Source organism: Oncorhynchus keta, chromosome 17, assembly GCF_023373465.1.
Source record: "Oncorhynchus keta strain PuntledgeMale-10-30-2019 chromosome 17, Oket_V2, whole genome shotgun sequence".
Taxonomy (NCBI): domain Eukaryota; kingdom Metazoa; phylum Chordata; class Actinopteri; order Salmoniformes; family Salmonidae; genus Oncorhynchus; species Oncorhynchus keta.
The window spans coordinates 14253155-14274369 of record NC_068437.1 but is presented as its reverse complement, the minus strand read 5'-3'; the positions used below and the strand labels follow the sequence as shown (position 1 = coordinate 14274369).

General features: G+C 42.6%; 1 protein-coding gene across 1 annotated transcript; it reads right to left on the bottom strand.

Moving 5' to 3' along the window:
• Window positions 1–12572: 12572 nt before the first annotated feature.
• Window positions 12573–20858, bottom strand: LOC118396470 (dihydrolipoyl dehydrogenase, mitochondrial-like). The gene is made up of 14 exons (XM_035790706.2): window positions 20693–20858; window positions 19721–19796; window positions 19490–19569; window positions 19167–19235; window positions 18965–19034; window positions 18729–18829; window positions 17746–17889; window positions 17543–17644; window positions 17215–17405; window positions 16900–17070; window positions 16555–16744; window positions 14983–15120; window positions 14795–14884; window positions 12573–13274 (listed from the first exon to the last, which is right to left on the bottom strand). The coding sequence occupies exons 1-14, from the start codon at window positions 20729–20731 to the stop codon at window positions 13209–13211; spliced, it is 1527 nt and encodes a 508-aa protein (XP_035646599.1). The 5' UTR covers window positions 20732–20858; the 3' UTR covers window positions 12573–13208.
• Between the last annotated feature and the right edge of the window lie 357 nt (window positions 20859–21215).

Sequence of the window (21215 nt, the reverse complement as noted above, 5' to 3'; positions counted from 1 at the left end):
ACGGGGCAGAGTAAAAAGCCAGCTGCAGGCGGTGGGAGCTATGGACGGGGCAGAGTGAAAAGCCAGCTGCAGGCGGTGGGAGCTATGGACGGGGCAGAGTGAAAAGCCAGCTGCAGGCGGTGGGAGCTATGGACGGGGCAGAGTGAAAAGCCAGCTGCAGGCGGTGGGAGCTATGGACGGGGCAGAGTGAAAAGTCAGCAGCAGGCTGTGCGACACATTTCCCCTCCAAAACGAATCATATTTGGTTGGTAGAGACCCAACTGAGTATTTCCCACCCACTTTTGCAGATTCAAATATATTTGTTTACGAGTGCAAGGTCGAATTGAGTTTATGTACACACGCACTTCCCATATGAGGCGATCCCTAAATGGAATGTGAAAATGAATGCTACTACACCACGCTAGCTCGCACTTGGCCTTGCCAAGTCCGTGCATGTTCTGTCCACTATGCTCAATTTGCTCCCACCGTAAATAACACAGATGAACTATCTTGTGTTAGTTATAAATATACTTGACCCAACGCAATTGATGCTGGTCAGTGATATTAAAGAAAGGAGGTAGGAATCTTAATGGGCAATGAATGGAGGAACGTATATTGTAGTTACTCCACAATACTAACCTAAATGACAGAGTGAAAAGAAGGAAGCTTATACAGAATAAAAAATATACCGAAACATGCACTCTGTTTGCAGTTAGGCAATAAAGTAAAACTGCAAAAAATGTGTCAAAGGAATTAACTTCATGTCCTGAATACAAAGCGTTATGTTTGGGACAAATACAGCACATCACTGAGTACCACTCTTCATATTTTAAAGCATGGTGGTGGCTGCATCATGCTATGGGTATGCTTGTAATCATTAAGGACTGGGGAGTTCTTCAGGATAAGAATAAACTGAATGGAGCTAAGCACAGGAAAATCCTAGATGAAAGCATGGTTCAGTCTGCTTTTCACCAGACACTGGGAGATGAATTCACCTTTCAGCAGGACAATAACCTAAAACACAAGGCCAAATCTGAGATACTTACCAAGACAGTGAATGTTCCTGAGTGGCCAAGTTAGTTTTGACTTAAATCTGCTTGAAAATCTATGGCAAGACCTGAAATGGTTGTCTAGCAATGATCACCAACCAATTTGACAGAGCTTGAAGAATTTTGAAAATAATAAAAGGAACATTTGCACAATCCAAGTGTTGAAAGAGAGAGACTCATGACTCACAGCTGTAATCACAGCCAAAAATTATTCTAACATGTATTGACTCAGGGTTGAATGAATCCTTACATAATCTAGATATATATGTAGATATATTGGTGTCCAATTATTTTTGCGATTGTCCATTTTTCCCCTATAGACATTCAAGTATTTTGTGTGATTTGTTGACAGAAAATGACCATTAAATCAATTTTAATCCCACCTTGTAACACAACTAAATGTGGAAAAAGTCAAGGGGTGTGAATACTTTCTGAAAACACTATGTGAAAACACCCTTCTACCAATTGTTCTCCAATCTCATAAAATATTTTCGAAAAAGTTTGTGTCATTCTCCTCGCAAGGGGAGGGTGCTAGAGTATTGAGAACAGGAGTGACACCAATTTTGTAAAAAATAAATTAGGACTTGTTAAACAATCTCTTTTTATGACCATTTGTGTTAGTATAAAATTCATACTTTGTACAGTTTTTTTTTTTGCTCATCTGCCAAATATTTTGGAGGTGACTGTTAAATATGTCAAATTATTGGAAATTATTTTGGATATAAAGCTATAGAAAAGTAGGTCTGTACGGTAATTAGTAACCAAAGCAGTAATATGAAAACTATTTTCAAGGGAGAAAAAAAGAGTACCTTTTGATAAGAGGTCAAGGAACCCACCACACTTGTCTGTAGTTCATGGACAGTGAGCTATTGAAATGTAGTCATATCACAGTAAATATTCATGTAATATCAGTGAAATAAAAAATAGCATTTATATTGTGTACTAGGGGGAATGCAACCTGATCTCAGATCATTTAGTATTATTCTGTATGTAAATCTGTTTTTTTTTAAATGTTATTTTATTTTTTAACCTTTTTATTTAAGTAGGAAAATCCGTTAAGAACAAATTCTTATTTACAATGACGGCCTACACCGGCCAAACCCAGGCGACACTGGGCCAATTGTGTGCCGCCCTATGGGACTCCCAATCACGGCCAGTTGGGAGATGCAGTGCCTTAGACCCCTGCGCCACTCAGGAGCCCAAAATTAGCTAAATTATTATATTATTGATTATATGTATTATATGTTACGAATTCTAGCTAGGTGACTAACGTTTGTTACCTAGGTGGCTAATGTGCATTAGCTAGGTGGCTAATGTTAGGATTTAGGTTAAGGTTAGAGGAAGAGTTAGCTAACATGCAAAGTAGTTAAAAAGTTGCTAAAGTTGCCCATGAACGTGCAACCTTCGTTTTTGCCTTAAGTAACCGTCTGTCTTATGTAACAATACCAAACGTAACATATCATACAAATGTGAGTGTCCTGGATGTACATTTACTATGTTACGTCTAGTCTATGATACCAGGCAGAGGAAGGAAGTCAGTGACCTAACATCAAGTGGTTTTATGCATTTGTCATTTGGACTGGAAGCTATTGAAAATTAGATCTGTATGAATTAATAACCACAGCTGTAATGGGAAACATATTTGTAGAAAATCAAAAGGGAATCATTTTGAAAACAGTCATTTGCGTTGATAATAGAGGTCAGGGAACACACCACATCTGTAGATCTGTGTTTCCATTAGCCGGCATTAAACATTTTTTAAAAAAATGAAAAGCCGATAAATAAAATTGGCACTGCTGGTCAATTGTCTGGGAGAAGAATAAAAATGTGAAATAATACTTTTTAGCCTATTAGTTTATGTAAATACCAATTGATGTAAATACATTTGATGTCATGCTTATCGGTCTATGTGTTCATTTGTTTAATTTTGTGGCATTAAATTGTTGCGTGCGATAAATAAGATGCATAACAAATATACAAGCACCAATTTAATTCCACAAAATGTTGCAAATTAACCCATTAGCAGCATACAGATACAGAGCCTTTTAGCAGAAAATCTTTCAGAAGCCCAATCATTGCAAGCAACAATTCTAAATGCAATCGTGTGTTAAATATCGTTTTTTGGCCACGATTAAAAAATATATATTTTCATGTAGGCGTGAACAAAATATCTTGTGTGTGTAAAACTTAATAAACAGAGTTTAAAAATATATATACAGTATATATATATTTATTTTCTCAACTGGTAGTTGAAGTGCTCTTCCAAATCGCCATTCAAATGCATAAGCAACGAAAGATGGGTTTTATCAGCGCCTCACACACCACTTTGCAATGACCTGAAGGAAGTATGCATTTTACCCAAAGTAAAGAATGCAAGAACAGAGACTCTTCAACTAAACAGATAAAAACAGAACCTCATGAGGACTCTTCAGAACCAACCAGTGACTCTCAGGCTCTCTCTTTAGTAAATCCATGTTCTGCATCTCAGAATGAAAACCGTGAAAGTGTTGACGCGAGGTGGAGTGGAGGACCTCCGGCGGCTTTAAAGATGCGCAAATCAAAGAGGACACCGACAGAAAAAGAACAAATCCCTGCTTGTTGTAAGGTGTGTGGAAGGTCTTGTACATTGCGTACATGCGTACATTATTGACTCATTTGAAAAGTCATAGAAAAGATGAGGAACATATTTGTGGTGAGTGTGGAAAAAGATGTCCATCACTAGAATGTGTGAGGGATCACATACATACACATACACATCCCATCTGAAACCACCTAGTGAATGTCCTGCTGGTTCTAGTTGTAAGGTTTGTGGAATGCCTTGTCACTCCTTTGGGGCTTTATTGAGACATTTGCGAAGACACAGAAAAGATAAGGAACATATTTGTGGTGTTTGTGGAAAAAGCTGTCAATCCCTAAAAGGTTTGATGGATCACATATTAGAAACTCACAGAACTAGGTTTTGTGAAGTTTGTGGTAAAGGTTTTGACTCTCCTACGGATCTGAAAAATCATATTAGGACCCACACAGGGGAGAAACCGTTTCCCTGTAATGATTGTGGCAGATGTTTCACTTCGATTGGAACTTTGAATGTCCATATAAGGATGGTCCACACAAGGGAGAAATTGCATCATTGCCATGAATGTGGAAAGTGTTACGCTCTGAGTGGAAATTTAAAAATGCATATGAGGCTTCATACTGGAGAGAAACCGTATCACTGTAATGAATGTGGCAAAACATTTCGCCTTGGCACCTCTCTGAAAATGCATATGAGGACTCATCGGTGCCAGGATTGTGGCTATTCATTCTCTGGAAGGGATCACCTGAAAAACCATAGCAGGATTCACACAGGGGAAAAATCTCACCGCTGTCCTGAATGTGCCAAATGCTTCCCTCAAGAGAAGTAGTCTGCAAATGCATATGAGGATTCACACAGGGGAGAAATCCCATCAATGTCATTTTTGTAAGAAATGTTTCACCTATAGCCATCATCATAGAGGGCATGTGAGAATTCACACCAATGACAAACCATTTCCCTGCCAGGAGTGTGGCCAATGTTTCAGTCAGAGTTCCAATTTGAATCGGCACATGAAGAGACACAGAGGGGAGAAACCACATCATTGCCATGTGTGTGGCAATTTTTTTTACACTGGCTTTCAGTTGAATGTGCATTTGAGAATACACACAGGGGAGAAACCACATGTGTGTTCTACATGTCCAAAATGCTTCAGTGACAGAGTGGCATTAATTAGTCATCAGAGACTGCACACGGAGGAGAAACCTTTCAAGTGTAGTTATTGTGATAAATGCTTCAGACATAAGCAGAACATGAAAGAACACATGAAGAGAAGGCACAAAAACATGACTGTGCCCTATGTCGGGGAAGGGGATCAAACAGATGATTTAAAGGCCATTCATCTCCTCTTGGGTGGATAAGATATGACCGAATGAATGCTTGAACTATGAGAACATTGCTATCTAACTGGCCTGCGTCACCAGACATGCTACGTTTTCAGAGCGTAGTTTGACACACATTTGAGCTGCAGAACTGTATCCGTAATTAACTTAGTTTGTTGTCGATAAGAGCTTTGTTCAGTAAGCATACGTTTATTGACATTTTTTTTTGACCCATCGGAGGACAAAAGTAACTTTGTTTAACGTTGTAGTTTTTAGAGCTTTTTTGTTAGATACGTGGTACTTTTATACACAGTGGTTTGATTATACACATTACATATTGGATAGATAGTACTCTATATAGTGTTTTCCTTATTTACTTACCAATCATGAGCTGTATAATCCCACCTATCTCCATAGACCATCCTCCAGAATGAATTATATAATGATTATTTCTTCGTTAAAAAAAATATGCAGAGCTGAGATTGTTGTTTTGCCTTGCAAAAGTATACCCCTTTGATTTCTCCATATTTTGTGTTATTTACAGTCATCTTAAAATGTATTTAGTATTCAGCCCCTTTGTTTAGAGAAGCCTAAATTAGTTCAGGAGTAAAATTTGGCTTAACAAATCACATACGTTCCATGGACTCACTCTGAGTCCAGGGGTGGGGGCTTACTCTCCAGTACTCCTTGTTCACCCACGACTGCGTGGCCACCCACTACTCCAACACGGTGGTAGACCTGATCAGCGACTGCAATGAATCAGCCTATAGGGAGGTGGTCAGAGACGTAGCAGTGGAGTGACAGGACAACAACCTTCCCTTCAATGTCAGTAAGACCAAGGAACTGATCTTGGACTATAGGAGAAAAGGGAGAGCATGCCACCATCCACATCAACGGGACTGTTGTGGAGTGGGTCATGAGCTTCAAGTTCCTTGGCGTCCGCATCACTAAGGACTGAACATGGTCCACACACACCTGCACAGTTGTGAAGAGGGCAAGGCACCGCCTCTTCACCCTCAGGAGGCAGAAAAGATTTGGTATGGGCCCCTCGGATCCTCAACGTTCTACAGCTGCACCATTGAGTGCTGACTGGCTACATTGAGTGCTGACTGGCGTTACAGATAGTAGTGTGGATAGGCCAGTACATCACTGGGGTTGAGCTCCCTGGCAACCATGACCTCTATATCAGGCTGTGTCAGAGAAAGGACCAAAAAATTGCCAACGACACCAGCCACCCAAGCCATAGACTGTTCACTCTGCTACCGTCCAGCAAACGGTACCAGAGCATCGGTTCTCGGACCAACAGGCTCTAAGACAGCTTCTACCTCCAACCCATAAGACCGCTAATTAGCCATACTGCTAAGTAATCCATTTAATGGTACCCAAACTATCTTGCATTGACCCTACGCACACTCACTATGTCACGCCCTGACCATAGAGAGCCCTTGTTTCTGTATTGTGTAGTAGGTCAGGGCGTGACAAGGGGGTGTTCTAGTTTAACATTTCTATGTTGTGTTTTGGTTTGGTTCCCAATTAGAGGCAGCTGGTAATCGTTGCCTCTAATTGGGGATCATATTTATGTAGCTATTTTTCCTACCTGTGTTTGTGGGATATTATTTTGTGTTTGTGCATGTGCACCACGTAGTCACATTTCGTTGTTCATTTATTGTTTTGTGACAGAATATCCCACCAAAAGAGGACCAAGCAGTGTATCCACGAGGTAAGGAGTTTTGGACATGGGAAGAAGTGATGGGTGGATGCAAAACCCTTTCTTGGCGCCAGATTTAAGGTAATAATGGAGGACAGCGACGACGCCAGGGTTCGCGGCCACAGAATGCCTAAGGACAACCCCAAGTTTTTTGGGGGGTGGCACAAGGGATGGCCGGCTGAGCCGCGGGAAGAGCCAGAGCACATGGAGCAGGCGATAAGAGAAGTGGTCGGTCGACCCAAGGAGAGAGCCAGCGCCTGCCTGGGAGTTGATGGAGCAGTGTGAAGTGGGATATCGGAGAATGATGTTGGCGAAGAGTAGGCTGCAGCGCAGGCGGGCTGAAGATCGGGTCATCAGTCCGGTGCCATCTGTGCTGACTCCATGCACCAGATCTCCAGTGCGCCTCCCCAGTCCGGTACGTCATGTGCCTGCTCCCTGCACTCGCCCTGAAGAGCCAGTTACCGTCAGGGAGGCAATGGGGAAGTTAGGATAACTGAGAGAGATGTTGTGCAAGTGTGTTCTGCTCAACATCCAACCAGAGGATCCGGTCACCAGTCTGATGCAACCCGTGCCGGCTCCACACATCAGGCCTCCAGTGCGCCTTCCCAATCCGGTACTTCCTGTGCCTGCTCCTCGCACTTGCCCTGAAGTGCGTGTCACCAGTCCGGTGCCTCCTGTACCAGCTCCACGCACTAGGCCTCCAGTGGGCATTTACCGTCCAGAGCTTCTGGCGACGGTTCCCAGTCCAGAGCTTCTGGCGACGGTCCACGGTCCGGAGAGTCCAGGCACGGTGTCCAGTCCAGCTCCATGGCAGGAGCCTTCCTCTCCGCCGGTGTCCAGTCGGCGTCCAGTCCCGCTCCTAGGCCGGAGTCTTCCTCTGCGCCAATGTCCAGTCTAGGCATGGTGTCCAACCCAGCTACAGGGCGGAGCCCTTCTCTGCGCTGATGTCCAGGCATGTCGTTCAGCCCAGCGCCATGGTCGGATCCGGGGTCTGGGGAGGGGCTACAACCCGCACCGGAGCTGACACTAGTCACCCCCCCTAACACTCCCATTTGGTTTTGCGGCTGGAGTCCACACCTTTTGGGGGGGTACTGTCACGCCCTGACCATAGAGAGCCCTTGTTTCGAGGGGGTGTTCTAGTTTAACATTTATATGTTGGTGTTTTGGTTTGGTTTCCAATTAGAGGCAGCTGGTAATCGTTGCCTCTAATTGGGGATCATATGTAAGTAGCTATTTTTCCCACCTGTGTTTGTGGGATATTATTTTGTGTTTGTGCATGTGCACCACATAGTCACGTTTCGTTGTTCGTTTATTGTTTTGTTTTTTGCTTAAGTTTCACTTGATAATAAAGATGTGGAACTCTACGTACGCTGCGCCTTGGTCGAGTTCTTAGGACAACCGTGACACACTAGACTATACATACAGACTCACTCACCTACAATACATTGACACTCTCATACACTACACACGCAAACATAGCATACCGTGCACACGCACACTTGTACACATAATTTGCTACCGCTACTCTGTTCTTTGTTTTACTCATATTATTATCTATCCTGATGCCTAGTCTCTTTACCCTGCCTTCATGTACATACAGTGCATTCGGAAAGTATTCAGACCCCTTGACTTTTTCCAACGTTACAGCTTTATTCTAAAATGGATTAAATAAAATAAAAATGTATCAAATCTACACACAATACCCCATAATGACAAAGTGAAAACAAGTTTTTTGAGTTTTTGCAAATGAAGGTAAAACAAATCAACCTTATTTACACAAGTATTCAGACCTTTTGCTATGAGACTTGAAATTGAGCTTTGGTGCATCCTGTTTCCATTGATCATCCTTGAGATGTTTCTACAACTTGATTGGAGTCCACCTGTGGTAAGTACAATTGATTGTACATGATTTGGAAAGGCACACACCTGTCTATATAAGGTCTCACAGTTGACTGTGCATATCAGAGCAAAACCCAAGCCATGAGGTCGAAGGAATTGTCTGTAGAGCTCCGAGATAGGATTGTGTCGAGGTACAGATCTGGGGAAGGGTACCAAAAAATGTCTACAGCATTGAATGTCCCAAAAAACACAGTGGTCTCCATCATTCTTAAAGAGAAGAAGAATCACCAAGACTCTTCCTAGAGCTGGCCGCCCAGCCAAACTGAGCAATCAGGGGAGAAGGGCCTTGGTCAGGGAGGTGACCAAGAACCCGATGGTCACTCTGACAGAGCTCCAGTGTTCCTCTATGGAGATGGGAGAAGCTTCCAGAAGGACAACCATCTCTGCAGCACTCCAACAATCTGGCCTTTATGGTAGAGTGGCCAGACGGAAGCCACTCCTAAGTAAAAGGCACATGACATACCGCTTGGAGTTTGCCAAAAGGCACCTGAAGGACAAGATTCTCTAGTCTGATGAAATCAAGATTTAGGTCTTTGACCTGAAGGCCAAGCATCACGTCTGGAGGAAACCTGGCACCATCCCTACGGTGAAGCATGGTGGTGGTTGCAGCATGCTGTGGGGGTGTTTTTCAGCGGCAGAGACTGGGAGACTAGTCAGGATCGAGGGAAAGATGAACGGAGCAAAGTAGAGAGATCCTTGATGAAAACTTGCTCCAGAGCACTCAGAGCCTCAGACTGGGGCAAAGGTTCACCCTCCAACAGGACAATGACCCTAAGCACACAGCCAAGACACAACACAGGAGTGGATTTGGGACAAGTCTCAATGTCCTAGAGTGGCCCAGCCAGAGCCCGGACTTCTCTGAAAATTGCTGTGCAGCGACGCTCCCCATTCAACATGAAAGAGCTTGAGAGGATCTGCAGGAAAGAATGGGTGAAACTCCCCAAATACAGGTGTGCCAAGCTTGTAGCGTCATACCGAAGACTTGAGTCTGTAATCACTGCCAAATGTGCTTCAACAAAGTACTGAGTAAAGAGTCTGAATACTTATGTAATTGTGATATTTCAGTGTTGTTGTTTTTTAAAAAACATTTCTAGCAACCTGTTTTTGCTTTGTCATTATGGGGTATGTGTGTAGATTGATGAGGGGGAAAAAATACATTTTAATACATTTTAGAATAAGGCTGTAATGTAACAAAATGTGGAAAAAGTCAACAGCGATTTGCTGGTTGAGAGAATGCCAAGAGTGTGCAAAGCTGTTATCAAAGAAAAGGGTGGCTACTATATAAAATATGTTTTGACCTTTTTTAACACTTTGTTGGTTACTACATGATTCCATATATTATTTCATAGTTTTGATGTCTTCACTATTATTCTACAATTAGTTTTTTTAATGTTTAACAAAAGGGTGTGTCCAGACTTTGACTGGTACTGTATGATGTGCATTGGGAAATTATTTTGCCTTAGCTAAGAAAAGATTGTCATCCAACATCTCTGTCCAGATGGTGGTCTGATCACGTTCTGTCTCCTATCAACATGTTGTTGTTTTTTATCTTTTGGAGCCAGTGAGAATAACACGGAAATAGTCAAGATGGCTAGCTTGATTAAGTCTCATGTATATCTTACTAGGTCCGTTTTTTTTAGCCTCCATATATTCGCTAGTTATAATGTGTCCATAATATTCATGATCTCCTTCAGTGCATGAGGGTGATAGTTCGTGGTGTGATTTTCCTTTTATGGTCCTTTTATGATACTTAACCATGTGTCTCCCACCATAGGATCGTTTGTTACTTGTGAGCTCGATAGATACAGAAGTTATTGCACAAGATCTGTTCAGAAATTTGTACCATGATATATTTTGGAAAGCCGTTTTAACATATTGTCATTGAAATTGATATCAATAATTGTATTATTTTGTGTCATGATTTATTGATATCAAATTTTAAAAAATTGTATCAATATAAATAATTAAAATGTGTATCAACAATTAAATTGACAATATCAATAATTAGACTTGTTGATATCGATAATATAATTTTTAAAATATAAATTCTATTATGACTTTCATTATCATATAATTATATCTGTATCCTACATACAGTTAGTTACTTGTGAGAGTCTACACACCCCTTGCACAGTCCACATGTTGCTGCCTTGAACTTAAATCTAAAAAGGATTACATTAAAAAAAAATCCTATAGATCTGCACAACTTATTCCTTTTTCAAAGTGAAAGAAAAATATAGAACATTTTCCAAATTAATAAAATAAATACAAAATGAAAATGTGTTGATAGCATATGTCTTCACACTACCCAGAGTTTACACTTGGTGGAAGCACTTTTGGCAGCCATTACAGATGTAAATCATTTTGAATAAGATTCTATTAACCTCTTATGGCAACAGTATGCATTGTTTTTGTCAAAAATACTCAAGTTCAGTAATTTGGTTGGGAATCATTTATGGGCAACAATATTCAATGCTTGTCTCAGATTTTCAAGCACCCTAGGAGTTACAGTTCATATAAAGAAATCAGTCAATTGAAGTAAATTCATGAGACCCTAATCTATGGCTTTCACGATGGCCACCCATGGCTGAGCCCCTGCCCAGCCAATCAGAATGAGTTATTCCTTTACAAAAGGGCTTTATTACAGACAGAAAAACTTCTGAGTTTCATCAGCTGTCCGGGTGGCCAGTCTCAGATGATGCCAGATGTGGAGGTCATGGGCTGGCGTGGTTACATGTGGTCTGCGATTGCGAGGCCGGTTGGACGTACTGCTAAATTCTCCAAAAGGACCTTCTCTGGCAACAACTCTGTTGGACATTTGAGCAGTCAGCATTCCAATTGCACGCTCCCTCAAAACATCTGTGGCATTGTGTTGCCTGACAAAAATTCACATTTTAGTGGCCTTTTATTGTCCCCAGCACAAGGTGCACTTGTGTAATGACCAGCTTCTTGATATGCCACACGTGTCAAGTGGATGGATTATCTTGGCAAAGGAGAAATACTCACTAATGGATGAAAACAAATTTGTACACAAAATACCATTTTTGTGCGTATGGAACATTTCTGGGATCTTTTATTTCAGCTCATGGGGCCAACACTTTACATGTTGCATTTATATATTTGTTCAGTTTATATGGGGGATACAACCATTAGATCACTTGTTTTGGTACTTATAATGCATAGCTTGTTTTTGGTCTGAGGTTCCAGAAAGGCTGAAGAATTACAACATTTACATGGAACTAACACTGCAAATAGCACTGCTGTGTGATTTGAAAAGTCATAGTCAATCGATCAATAATATACTCTTAGCTAAACATTCTTTACTTTACAATCTGTAGAAACTATGAGAATAAAAAGGTTCAGGACTTTTGTGAAACATTACACCACAGTTGAAAAATATATGGCTAATAAAAATCAAAACGGGATGGTGTTCAGAGATAAAAGGGAGGAGTGTTGAAGGGGGGGGACACCAATGTAAAATAGTGTCTAAAAATGTAATACATTTACCAAAAAAATGTATGGGGAATTGGAAATGCAGATAATGGCATTGAGGCTTCCGTCAATCTACCCGCAACATTAAAGCGGACCTACACCCCTAGCAGGATCAATGAGTTAGCCAGCTACGGCTGCATTTACATAGGCAGCCCTATTCTGATATTTTTTCCCACCAATTGGTCTTTTGACCAGTCACATCAGATCGGTCAAAATACTAATTAGTGAAAACAATTTAATGGGGCTCCCTGTTGCAGTAATTATTTCTGGTTGTTTTAGAGAGTTCTGGCTAAATCATTGATCCTTTGTAGTATACTTCTGGACTTAATAGCATGCTCAATCACTGAAATGGTTAAGTCCAGAATGCTTGATCTGTGTCTGGGAAAACCCTTTAGCAGACTACCACTGCTGTCACCTGGCTTACAGTGACTCCAAATGCATGAAGATGGAGAGGAAGTCACATCTTACTGAAGTAGTTGGTATAGGTCCCTCTGCTGTTCCACACATTGCACTGAAGACCACTTCAATGCATCACACACCACTGGACTTGAAACGTTACTACATTTTATTGGTTTTGTAGAGCTCGGAGTTAAGCAAGAACGTATACACAGACAATACAGCCATATTTGATTAAGTATTGAAACTCATACAAGCGAGTTGCTGCTTTGGACTTTCCAACCTCTTTACTCCGATTGAAAAGTAGTTTTGCCTCAGTCTTTAAAAATATTCAGTCATGACTCATCTCATTATTGTTAAAAACAGCAGTATTCCACCCAATACCAACCTATGAATATACATCTCTGAGCACTGTACTAATAAGAAAGTGGTGTTTGAAAAATGCTAGATACACTGCGACTAACATATATAGTTAGCTATTTGATATTGCAGCAAACCTTGAGTGCAACACCCAAGACACTAATGTAGAAAGTCAAAAAGACTTGATCTCCAGTCCGTTTTTACCACCCAAACCCCTTTATTGACAACATTTAAATTACATACTGAATGTGATACACGGTGTGTCTTTGTTTTCTATGTATGTATACAGAGGAGTCCCTTAATTGGAGTTGAGGGGTCACGGTACATTCCGTGTCCCCCTCCTAGAGTGTGTGCTTGTGGACAGATTTCTGGTTTGGGGACGTCATGGACAGAACGGTTATGTACACAGCTGTGTGAGCGAAGACGGGCAGTTAAAAGTTGATAGCTTTCCCGAAGGAGGCTGCGAGGTTTGCTTCTCTGAAGGCCTCGGACACAGTCTGGAAGAGAGGGATGGATGGAAGAAGAGGTTAGATTGACAGGTTGGTGATGTGGTTCCACAAATGTGGATGTGTGTCCATTTGAATGACATTGTGGCTAGGCCCTATATTAGTTATTGTGCTGCTCGCAGTAATAATATGAAAGAATGTGTCGTCTTCCTCAGTCAGTTGAATGCGGCACTTCAGAACCGTGGTTACGTGCATAACCTTACTAGCGGCTGGGACAAACGGCGCAGTAAAACCGTTTCCAGCGATCCTGGCAAATCGTTTTCTTCCCACAAATGTACCTCCAGATTTTGAACGGTTGAATCTATTACAGACCCCAGCCCTAAAAGCTAAGACTGGAACATGTGCATGTTTTCACCTATGATACAAGCTGCGCAGGATTTGTTAGAAATGAGAGATGAATCTGCACAGAATAACTGAGAAAGGAATTGATTCACCAATCAAACATGCATAAGATCTGTAAACAGCTCATCCATCTACCTACCTCATCCCCATACTGGTATTTATTTATTTTGCACCCCAGTATCTCTACCTGCACATTCATCTTCTGCCGATCTACCATTCCAGTGTTTAATTGCTATATTGTAATTACTTCGCCACCATGGCCTATTTATTTCCTGATCTTACCTCATTTGCACTCACTGTATATAGACTTTTTGTTTTCTTTTGTTCTACTGTATTATTGACTGTATGTTTTGTTTATTCCATGTGTAACTGTGTTGTTGTATGTGTCGAATTGCTACACTTTATCTTGGCCAGGTCGCAAATGAGAACTTGTTCTCAACAAGCCTACCTGGTTAAATAAAGGTGAAATAAAATAAATAAAAATATTGTTTATTCATCCCTGATGTTTTCCTGAACATCCCAATACCTTCCTGATGCATTTCAATCCCTCCAAAGCATACTTCCTTCAGACTGAAATTTGCCATTACCTGATTTGCCATCTCTTGTGCTATAACTTATTGAGATCATGGCATTAAGGTCAGATTCTAAAGAGTCATAACATTTTTTCCCCTAATAGGCCTACCCCCAAGTGTCCTAAAATAGATAATCAAATAGCTTGATGGTCCATGTTAATAGTATCTTAAATATCAATTTGACTGACCAGCCAACCCCTGTTCTATGATGGGTATGATGGCTCGCCCAGTGATTGTTTTACAAAAAAAGTATCTCCCATTTGAAATATTATTAACTACCACATATCAATGGCATTGTTGAACTTGCATTGTTCTACAACATGACATGTTGTATGCATGTAAGAGTAGGGGTGTTAACCCCGGTGTCCTGGCTAAATTCCCAATCTGGCCCTCAAACCATCACGGTCACCTAATAATCCCCAGTTTACAATTGGCTCATTCACCCCCCTCCTCTCCCCTGTAGCTATTCCCCAGGTCATTGCTGCAAATGAAAACGTGTTCTCAGTCAACTTACCTGGTAGAATAACAGATAAATAAAATAAAATGTATGTATGAGTATTTGATCATGCCCCTTTCGTGTGTGTGTGTTAAACTCACGGGATGGGCGTGGCAAACTCTGGCGACGTCCTCGCAGGACGCGCCGTACTCCATGGCGAGCGTCGCCTCGTTGATAATCTCTCCAGCACCCTAGACAAGGGTCAAAGGTCACCATAGTTAGCATACAACTTCATACGCTATAGCCCACATTTTCATCTGCTAAGGAGCACAGAGGTAGCATGACTCACACAGCCCAGGATGTGAGCGCCCAATATCCGGTCTGTTTCCTTGTGGCCGAGGATCTTCACCAGGCCATCAGTGTCTGCGTTGGTCTTGGCTCGACTGTTGGCGGCAAATGGGAACTTGCCCACCTTGTATGGGATTCCCTGCAAAGTAGAGTTGAGGTTACTGTTATGCTTTATGGTCACTCTTCTGTGTTGATAGTATGTGTGTGATACTTTGGCTCCTTTGGAAAGTCAACAATTTGGGGAGAGTATTGCCACCTTGTGGCTAACACTTATACCTGCAGGGATTTCAATATAATACTGAACAAAAATATCAAATGAAACAAGTTACAGTTCATAGAAGGACATGAGTCAATTTAAATAAATTCATTAGGCCCTAGTCAATGTATTTCACATAACTGTGAATAAAGATATGCATCTGTTGGTTACATAGCATTAAAAAAAAAGTAGGCGTGTGGATCAGAAAACCAGTAAGTATTTGGTGTGATCACCATTTGCCTCATACAGCGTGACATCTCCTTCACATAGAATTGACCAGGCTGTTGATTGTTGCCTGTTGTCCCACTCCTCGTCATTGGCTGTGCGAAGTTGCTGGATATTGGTAGGAACAGGAGCATGCTGTCATACCCAGAACAGCCCAAACATGCTCAATGGGTGGCATGTCTGGTGGGTATGCAGGGCAAGTAAGAACTGGGACATTGTCAGCTTCCAGGAATTGTGTACAAGTCCTTACGACATGGGGCCACGCATTATCGGGTTGAAACATGAGGTGATGGCGGCAAATGAATGTCTCAACAATGGGCCTCAGGATCTCATCATGGTACAGTATCTCTGCATTCAAATTGCCATCAATAAAATGCAATTGTTTTCGCTGGCCGTAGGTTATGCCTGTCCATACCATAACCCCATCATGGGGCAATCTGTTCACAACGCTGACATCAGCAAACCGCTCACCCAGACATACATATGGTCTGCGGTTGTGAGGCCGGTTGGACGTATTGCCAAATTCTCGAAAACAAAGTTAGGAGGCAGGTTATGGTAGAGAAATTAATATTCAAGTCTGGCAACAGCTCTGTGGACATTCCTGCAGTTAGCATGCCAATTGCACGATCCCTCAAAACTTGAGACATCTTTGGCATCATGTTGTGTGATAAAACTGCACATTTTAGAGTGGCCCTTTATTGTCCCCAGCACAAGATGCACCTATGTAATGGTCATGCTGTTTAATCAGCTTTGTGATATGCCACACCTGTCAGGGGGATGGGTTATCTTGGCAAAGGAGAAATTCTCACCAACAGGGATGTAAACTAATTTGTGCACAACATTTGAGAGAAATAAGATTTTGTGCATATGGAATATTTCTGGGATCTTTAATTTCAGCTCAATGAAACCAACACTTTACATGTTGCGTTTTATATTTTTGTTCAGTGTATTTTTAAATCACAAATCAACATTTTGGCAGCTGATATCCAAACAAAAGCATTGATCCAGTGATTATATTATATATAAAAGCCATGCCAGCTAGTTAATTTGGTCAAAACTATGGGTATTTGTTTGGGGAGATGTGTGTATCACCTCCTCTTTGAGCTGCTCCTCCGTCTTCCCCACCCATGCCACCTCGGGGTGTGTGTAGACAACAGAGGGGACACAGTTGTAGTCGATGTGCACACCGCCCCCAGCCATGCCCTCCACGCAGATGATGCCCTCGTCCTCCGCCTTGTGTGCCAGCATGGGCCCGGCAATCACATCACCAATGGCATAGATACTACAGAGGGAGATAGAATAAATGGGGAGGAAAGATTGCGGTATCACAGTTAGTGCCTTTTGAAAGAGACCTTGGTGAGAGGTGGTTGGAATATAGGTGTGCATTGAAAAAGCAGGTGTTGAATATAACAGAGGGGTGCGGTAGTTTAGGTCTACCTGGGTACTTTAGTCTGGAAGCGGTTGTTGACAGGTATCCGTCCCCTGTTGTCCAGCTCCAGGCCCACATTCTCCAGGCCCAGGTTCCTGGTGAAGGGCCGTCTGCCGATACACACCAGCAGCACGTCACACGTCAGAGTCTCGTTCTTCCCGCCGGCAGCCGCCTCCACACTGGAGGCAAGAACACACAGTTATCGTTTGTGCTAGGTCATACCTACTGATTTTTAACTGTAGACATTCATCTTAGTGATTTTGTCCATTCACAGCTAGATCCACCCTAAATACACACATACACCACCGGGGGATGGAACTCACGCCACATCGATCTTGCCATCAGGCCTCTTGATTGCACCCATGACCTTAGTGCCCAGCTTGAACTTAATACCCTGCTTCTGCAGGATGCGCTGGAAGTTCTTGGAGATCTCCATGTCGATGCCCAAGCCACCCACGTGGCCCAGGAACTCCACCGCTGTCACATTGGAGCCCAGACGCTGCCACACTGACCCCTGGAGAACGAGAAGCCAAACAGGATATTAGACTGGACCTTAGGTGTCCCCCAAGAGTTGGAATCCTCATACCGCCACTTACTCTTACAGACCATGCTGTAAATCGTGTGTATGTATGTGCGCGTGTCGTCCCTCACCAGCTCCACCCCGATGACTCCGGCACCGATGACGATGAGCTGCTCAGGGACCTTCTTCAGATCCAGGGCTCCCGTGGAGGACACCACGGTGTCCTCATCAACCTGACAGCACAGGGGTTAGGAGAGTTAGGACTCAGCTTTGACACGTGTCAACTAACAGCTGGTCATCTGCTACAAACTAGTACTGTAGTACATCAACGTGCCTCAATCCCGGGGAAGGGTGTGACCTCGGAGCCGGTGGCTATGAGGATATTATTGCTGTTGATGACCTGCTCACTACCGTCCTCGGCCGTGGCCGTCACCTGGTTCTTGCCTGTAATCCTCCCATAGCCGTTCACGTGCGTCACCTGAGGGGAAACCGCCACATTACATCATCAATTAAAGACAGGGTCAAGTTCATAACAAACTCTGGAACAAAGAATCCAAGGGGAAGCATCAAAACAGCTTGCACTGGTATCAAACTTAGTGATGGATTCAAATTACAAGGGAGTACAGGAAAAATACCCAAGTCCATTGACAATGTAATGTCCATAGATGGCCACCTCCATTTAAAGAAGATTGTCAAAACAGGCTGCTGATGTTTCAAGCTTATAATCCTGCTGAGGTGAAATCTCACTAACTAACCCATATTTCCAGATGCTGTCTTGATTAGTTGCCTAGATGTTGCCATTTATCCATAAAGTGAGCCAAATGTGTAATTTGAGTGAACTTGGCCTCCGCTCGGCTCCAGGCCTCGCTCACATTGTTCTCCAGAGCCTGGGGAAATTCATATTGTAAAAATAGGTGAGAGTGGAGCACTGATTGGCTGTGAGAAGACACGATTTTTCAAAATCAACCACCCCTTCCATCCCTCTTCAGAAGCGCAAAATATCCCAAATGTAGCTCATTTACAGTGCTAGCATGCTATATATATTTTTTGATGGCTATTTATTTTTTGGTTGTAATGAGACCCCACATGGGCACCATTGAAAATGATTAGCTTTCGGTTTAGAATCTCTGCCTCTGAACGTGCTGATTCCAATTGATGGGAAACCGCTTGGATACCCTCCACCTTCTTTTAGTCTCTTTCTGACAAGAACTTCCACAGGATTATATATAGAAGGTGAGATGAAAGCCTGGCAGAGGCTAGAGTGAACTAGGCATCGCTCTTCCAACGTAGGGAGGAACTATAAAGTTGAGAACTCACCTGGTTCTGTTTGAATAAATGTGCAATGCCTCCTGTCAGTGCTTTGACCGCACCGCTCTTCTGTGACATCATCTTCTCCAGGTTCAATGTAATCCCTGAGACTGGCACAGAGAGAGAGTGAGACAGAGAGAGAGCAAGAGTCTCAAGTAAATATTTGTTGCTGGCATCCCCACACCCTTCAGCTCTCTAGGACCAGGCTGCTGGTGACCAATGCTCTAGCTGATGTGGACTCTTACTTTCAATGCCCCTGCTTTCGAAGTCTTTGCCATGGGCCTGGTGGTACAGATATGAGTTGTTCAGCAGGGCCTATACAAAGTGACAAGGGATACAGACATGTTACATTATTCAACAACTCGCAAAGACGAAGTTGCACAGACACAGTGTTGCGCAATAAGACCTAGCAAAAGATCTACGAACCCCCTCATTCCCAATGTTTACCTTTGAGGGGATACAACCGACATTCAAACATGTCCCGCCTAGGGTGGGATTCTTTTCCACACACACCGTCTGTAGTAGAAAACAAAGTTGGTGAACAATGACGACAAGATGGGCATCACTACTAATAAAGGGTTAAGCCGTATTTACACCTTCGGCTAGGTCAGCTTGAACAAAAAGATGCTATATCAAAACGTCCGCCCGATGGCACCTCTGCACAAACGCCGAAATCTCACTTTTCCAGAGAGGTGCGCAGAGCCCTGTGCGTACGGGAGCGAACATTCGATTGCTGCAGAAGGTATATACACTGAGGCCTAATTTTTTACCTTGAAACCAAGCTGCGCTGCTTTGATTGCAGCAACATATCCACCAGGACCAGAGCCCACCACTGTGACGTCAGCATCAACTGTAGGAGTGCAAAGAACATGTTTATCAGAAGAAGCAACAAGTTGTAGAGGAGCATGTTGTATTCACCTTGTGTAGATGTTGGGATTCAGTTGGATAAGAGCAGCACCTCGGATTAGCTAATTGGACGTTGGAGTGAAACGTTGACTTACTGTGTGCTTTGTCAGCGTATGTTCGGACGGAGAGAACAGTTGCACCCTGGAGCCGATTCGGGAGTTGGTGGCTCCGCTGTATGTGTTAGGAGAGGACACAAATTGGGACAGTGAGCAGACAGATTTGGACTTTAATGTTAGCTTGTGTTGTATCTGGTTCTTCTGTGATGATGTTGTAGTTGTCATCCATGTCAAGAAGTCAGTTAATGTTTAGTTTTTTTTATTCCGCACTCTAGAATGCAAGACAAAAATCCTGTAAAGGCCAATGCAATCTGAACAGGATTGCACGTATTACAGTGTGAATGTATGCGATGATAAGGCCGTAGAAGGATGAACTAGTTACAATACTAGCTACATTTGTTAACTACTGTTAGTTGTCAAGTACTGGTGAAAATAAAATAAATAGTTATCTTACTTACATATATTGTTGGCTAACAACAGTTATATGATTAATCAAATAGCTTTACAAAGCAAAATTGAGTGCATGGAGTTTGACAGTCAATGATGTAACATTGGTAGCAGTCCACAAACAGGCTCGCGTGCTTGTCAGCCTGTCGGGCTGAATGTCATTTTCGTCATTCGCAAGAGGATGCGTGTTGACTGTGGTAGCTAGCTAGCTAGCTAATTTAGTTTACTTTGAGATGGATTATTTTGTAATGACATTAACGTTCGCCAATGTACGTACAAGACACGCACCAAGCAAGGCTAGCTTGGGAGGGCATATAATATAGGAAGAGCCAACTAACATTAGTTAACTAGCGAACTGTGTACTCGCTAACGCTAGGCTAGCTAGCTGCTAGTATATAGCTGGAGAGTTTCACGAACATAGCTACTCTAGGTGGCTAGCATGGCCTGTAATTCATAAATCACGTTGAAAAACAGCAGAGATAACTCTCCAACGTATGTCGCATTAACTCATATTTGTTCCAGACAACTTGAACAACTAATTGATGTATAATTGTTTTTCCTTACTGTTGCCAGAGTGCGATATACTTGATTCCAGCTCTGCATTTTGTATGTGTCCCTTTACAGGCTGCGTAACCTACAGCAGGCGTATCATCCAAGGACTCACAAAATTGCGCTTGCGCAGTAACAATCCAAGGAACACAAATACTGTCTGTCGCCTCCCTATGATGTAAAAAATATTTGGCGTCATACTACATTTAATCTGATCAAAACAGGTGTTCTAGAAATCAATAAAATTAAAATAAAGTTATTTGCGTCTAAAACATTAATTTAACCCATGACTGCGTGGTCACTCAATCATCAAGTTAGCAGACGACACAACAGTAGTAGGCCTGATTACCAACAACGACGAGACGGCCTACAGGGAGGAGGTGAGGGACCTGGCGGAGTGGTGCCAGGAAAATAACCTCTCACTCAACGTCAACAAAACAAAGTAGCTGATCGTGGACTTCAGGAAACAGCAGAGGTAGCACGCCCCTATCCACATCGACGTTACCGCAGTGGAGAATGTGGAAATCTTCCAGTTCCT

What these genes read in the sequence shown, in the direction of transcription:
- LOC118396470 (XM_035790706.2), bottom strand. Translation starts at nt 20,731, where the DNA reads ATGCAGAGCTGGAATCAAGTATATCGCACTCTGGCAACA. An exon ending in ATTTATTCAAACAGAACCAG is followed by an intron (nt 17,890 to 18,728) that starts GTGAGTTCTCAA and finishes GTTTCCCCTCAG; the next exon opens with GTGACGCACGTGAACGGCTA. An exon ending in TTCCAGACTAAAGTACCCAG is followed by an intron (nt 16,745 to 16,899) that starts GTAGACCTAAAC and finishes CTCCCTCTGTAG; the next exon opens with TATCTATGCCATTGGTGATG.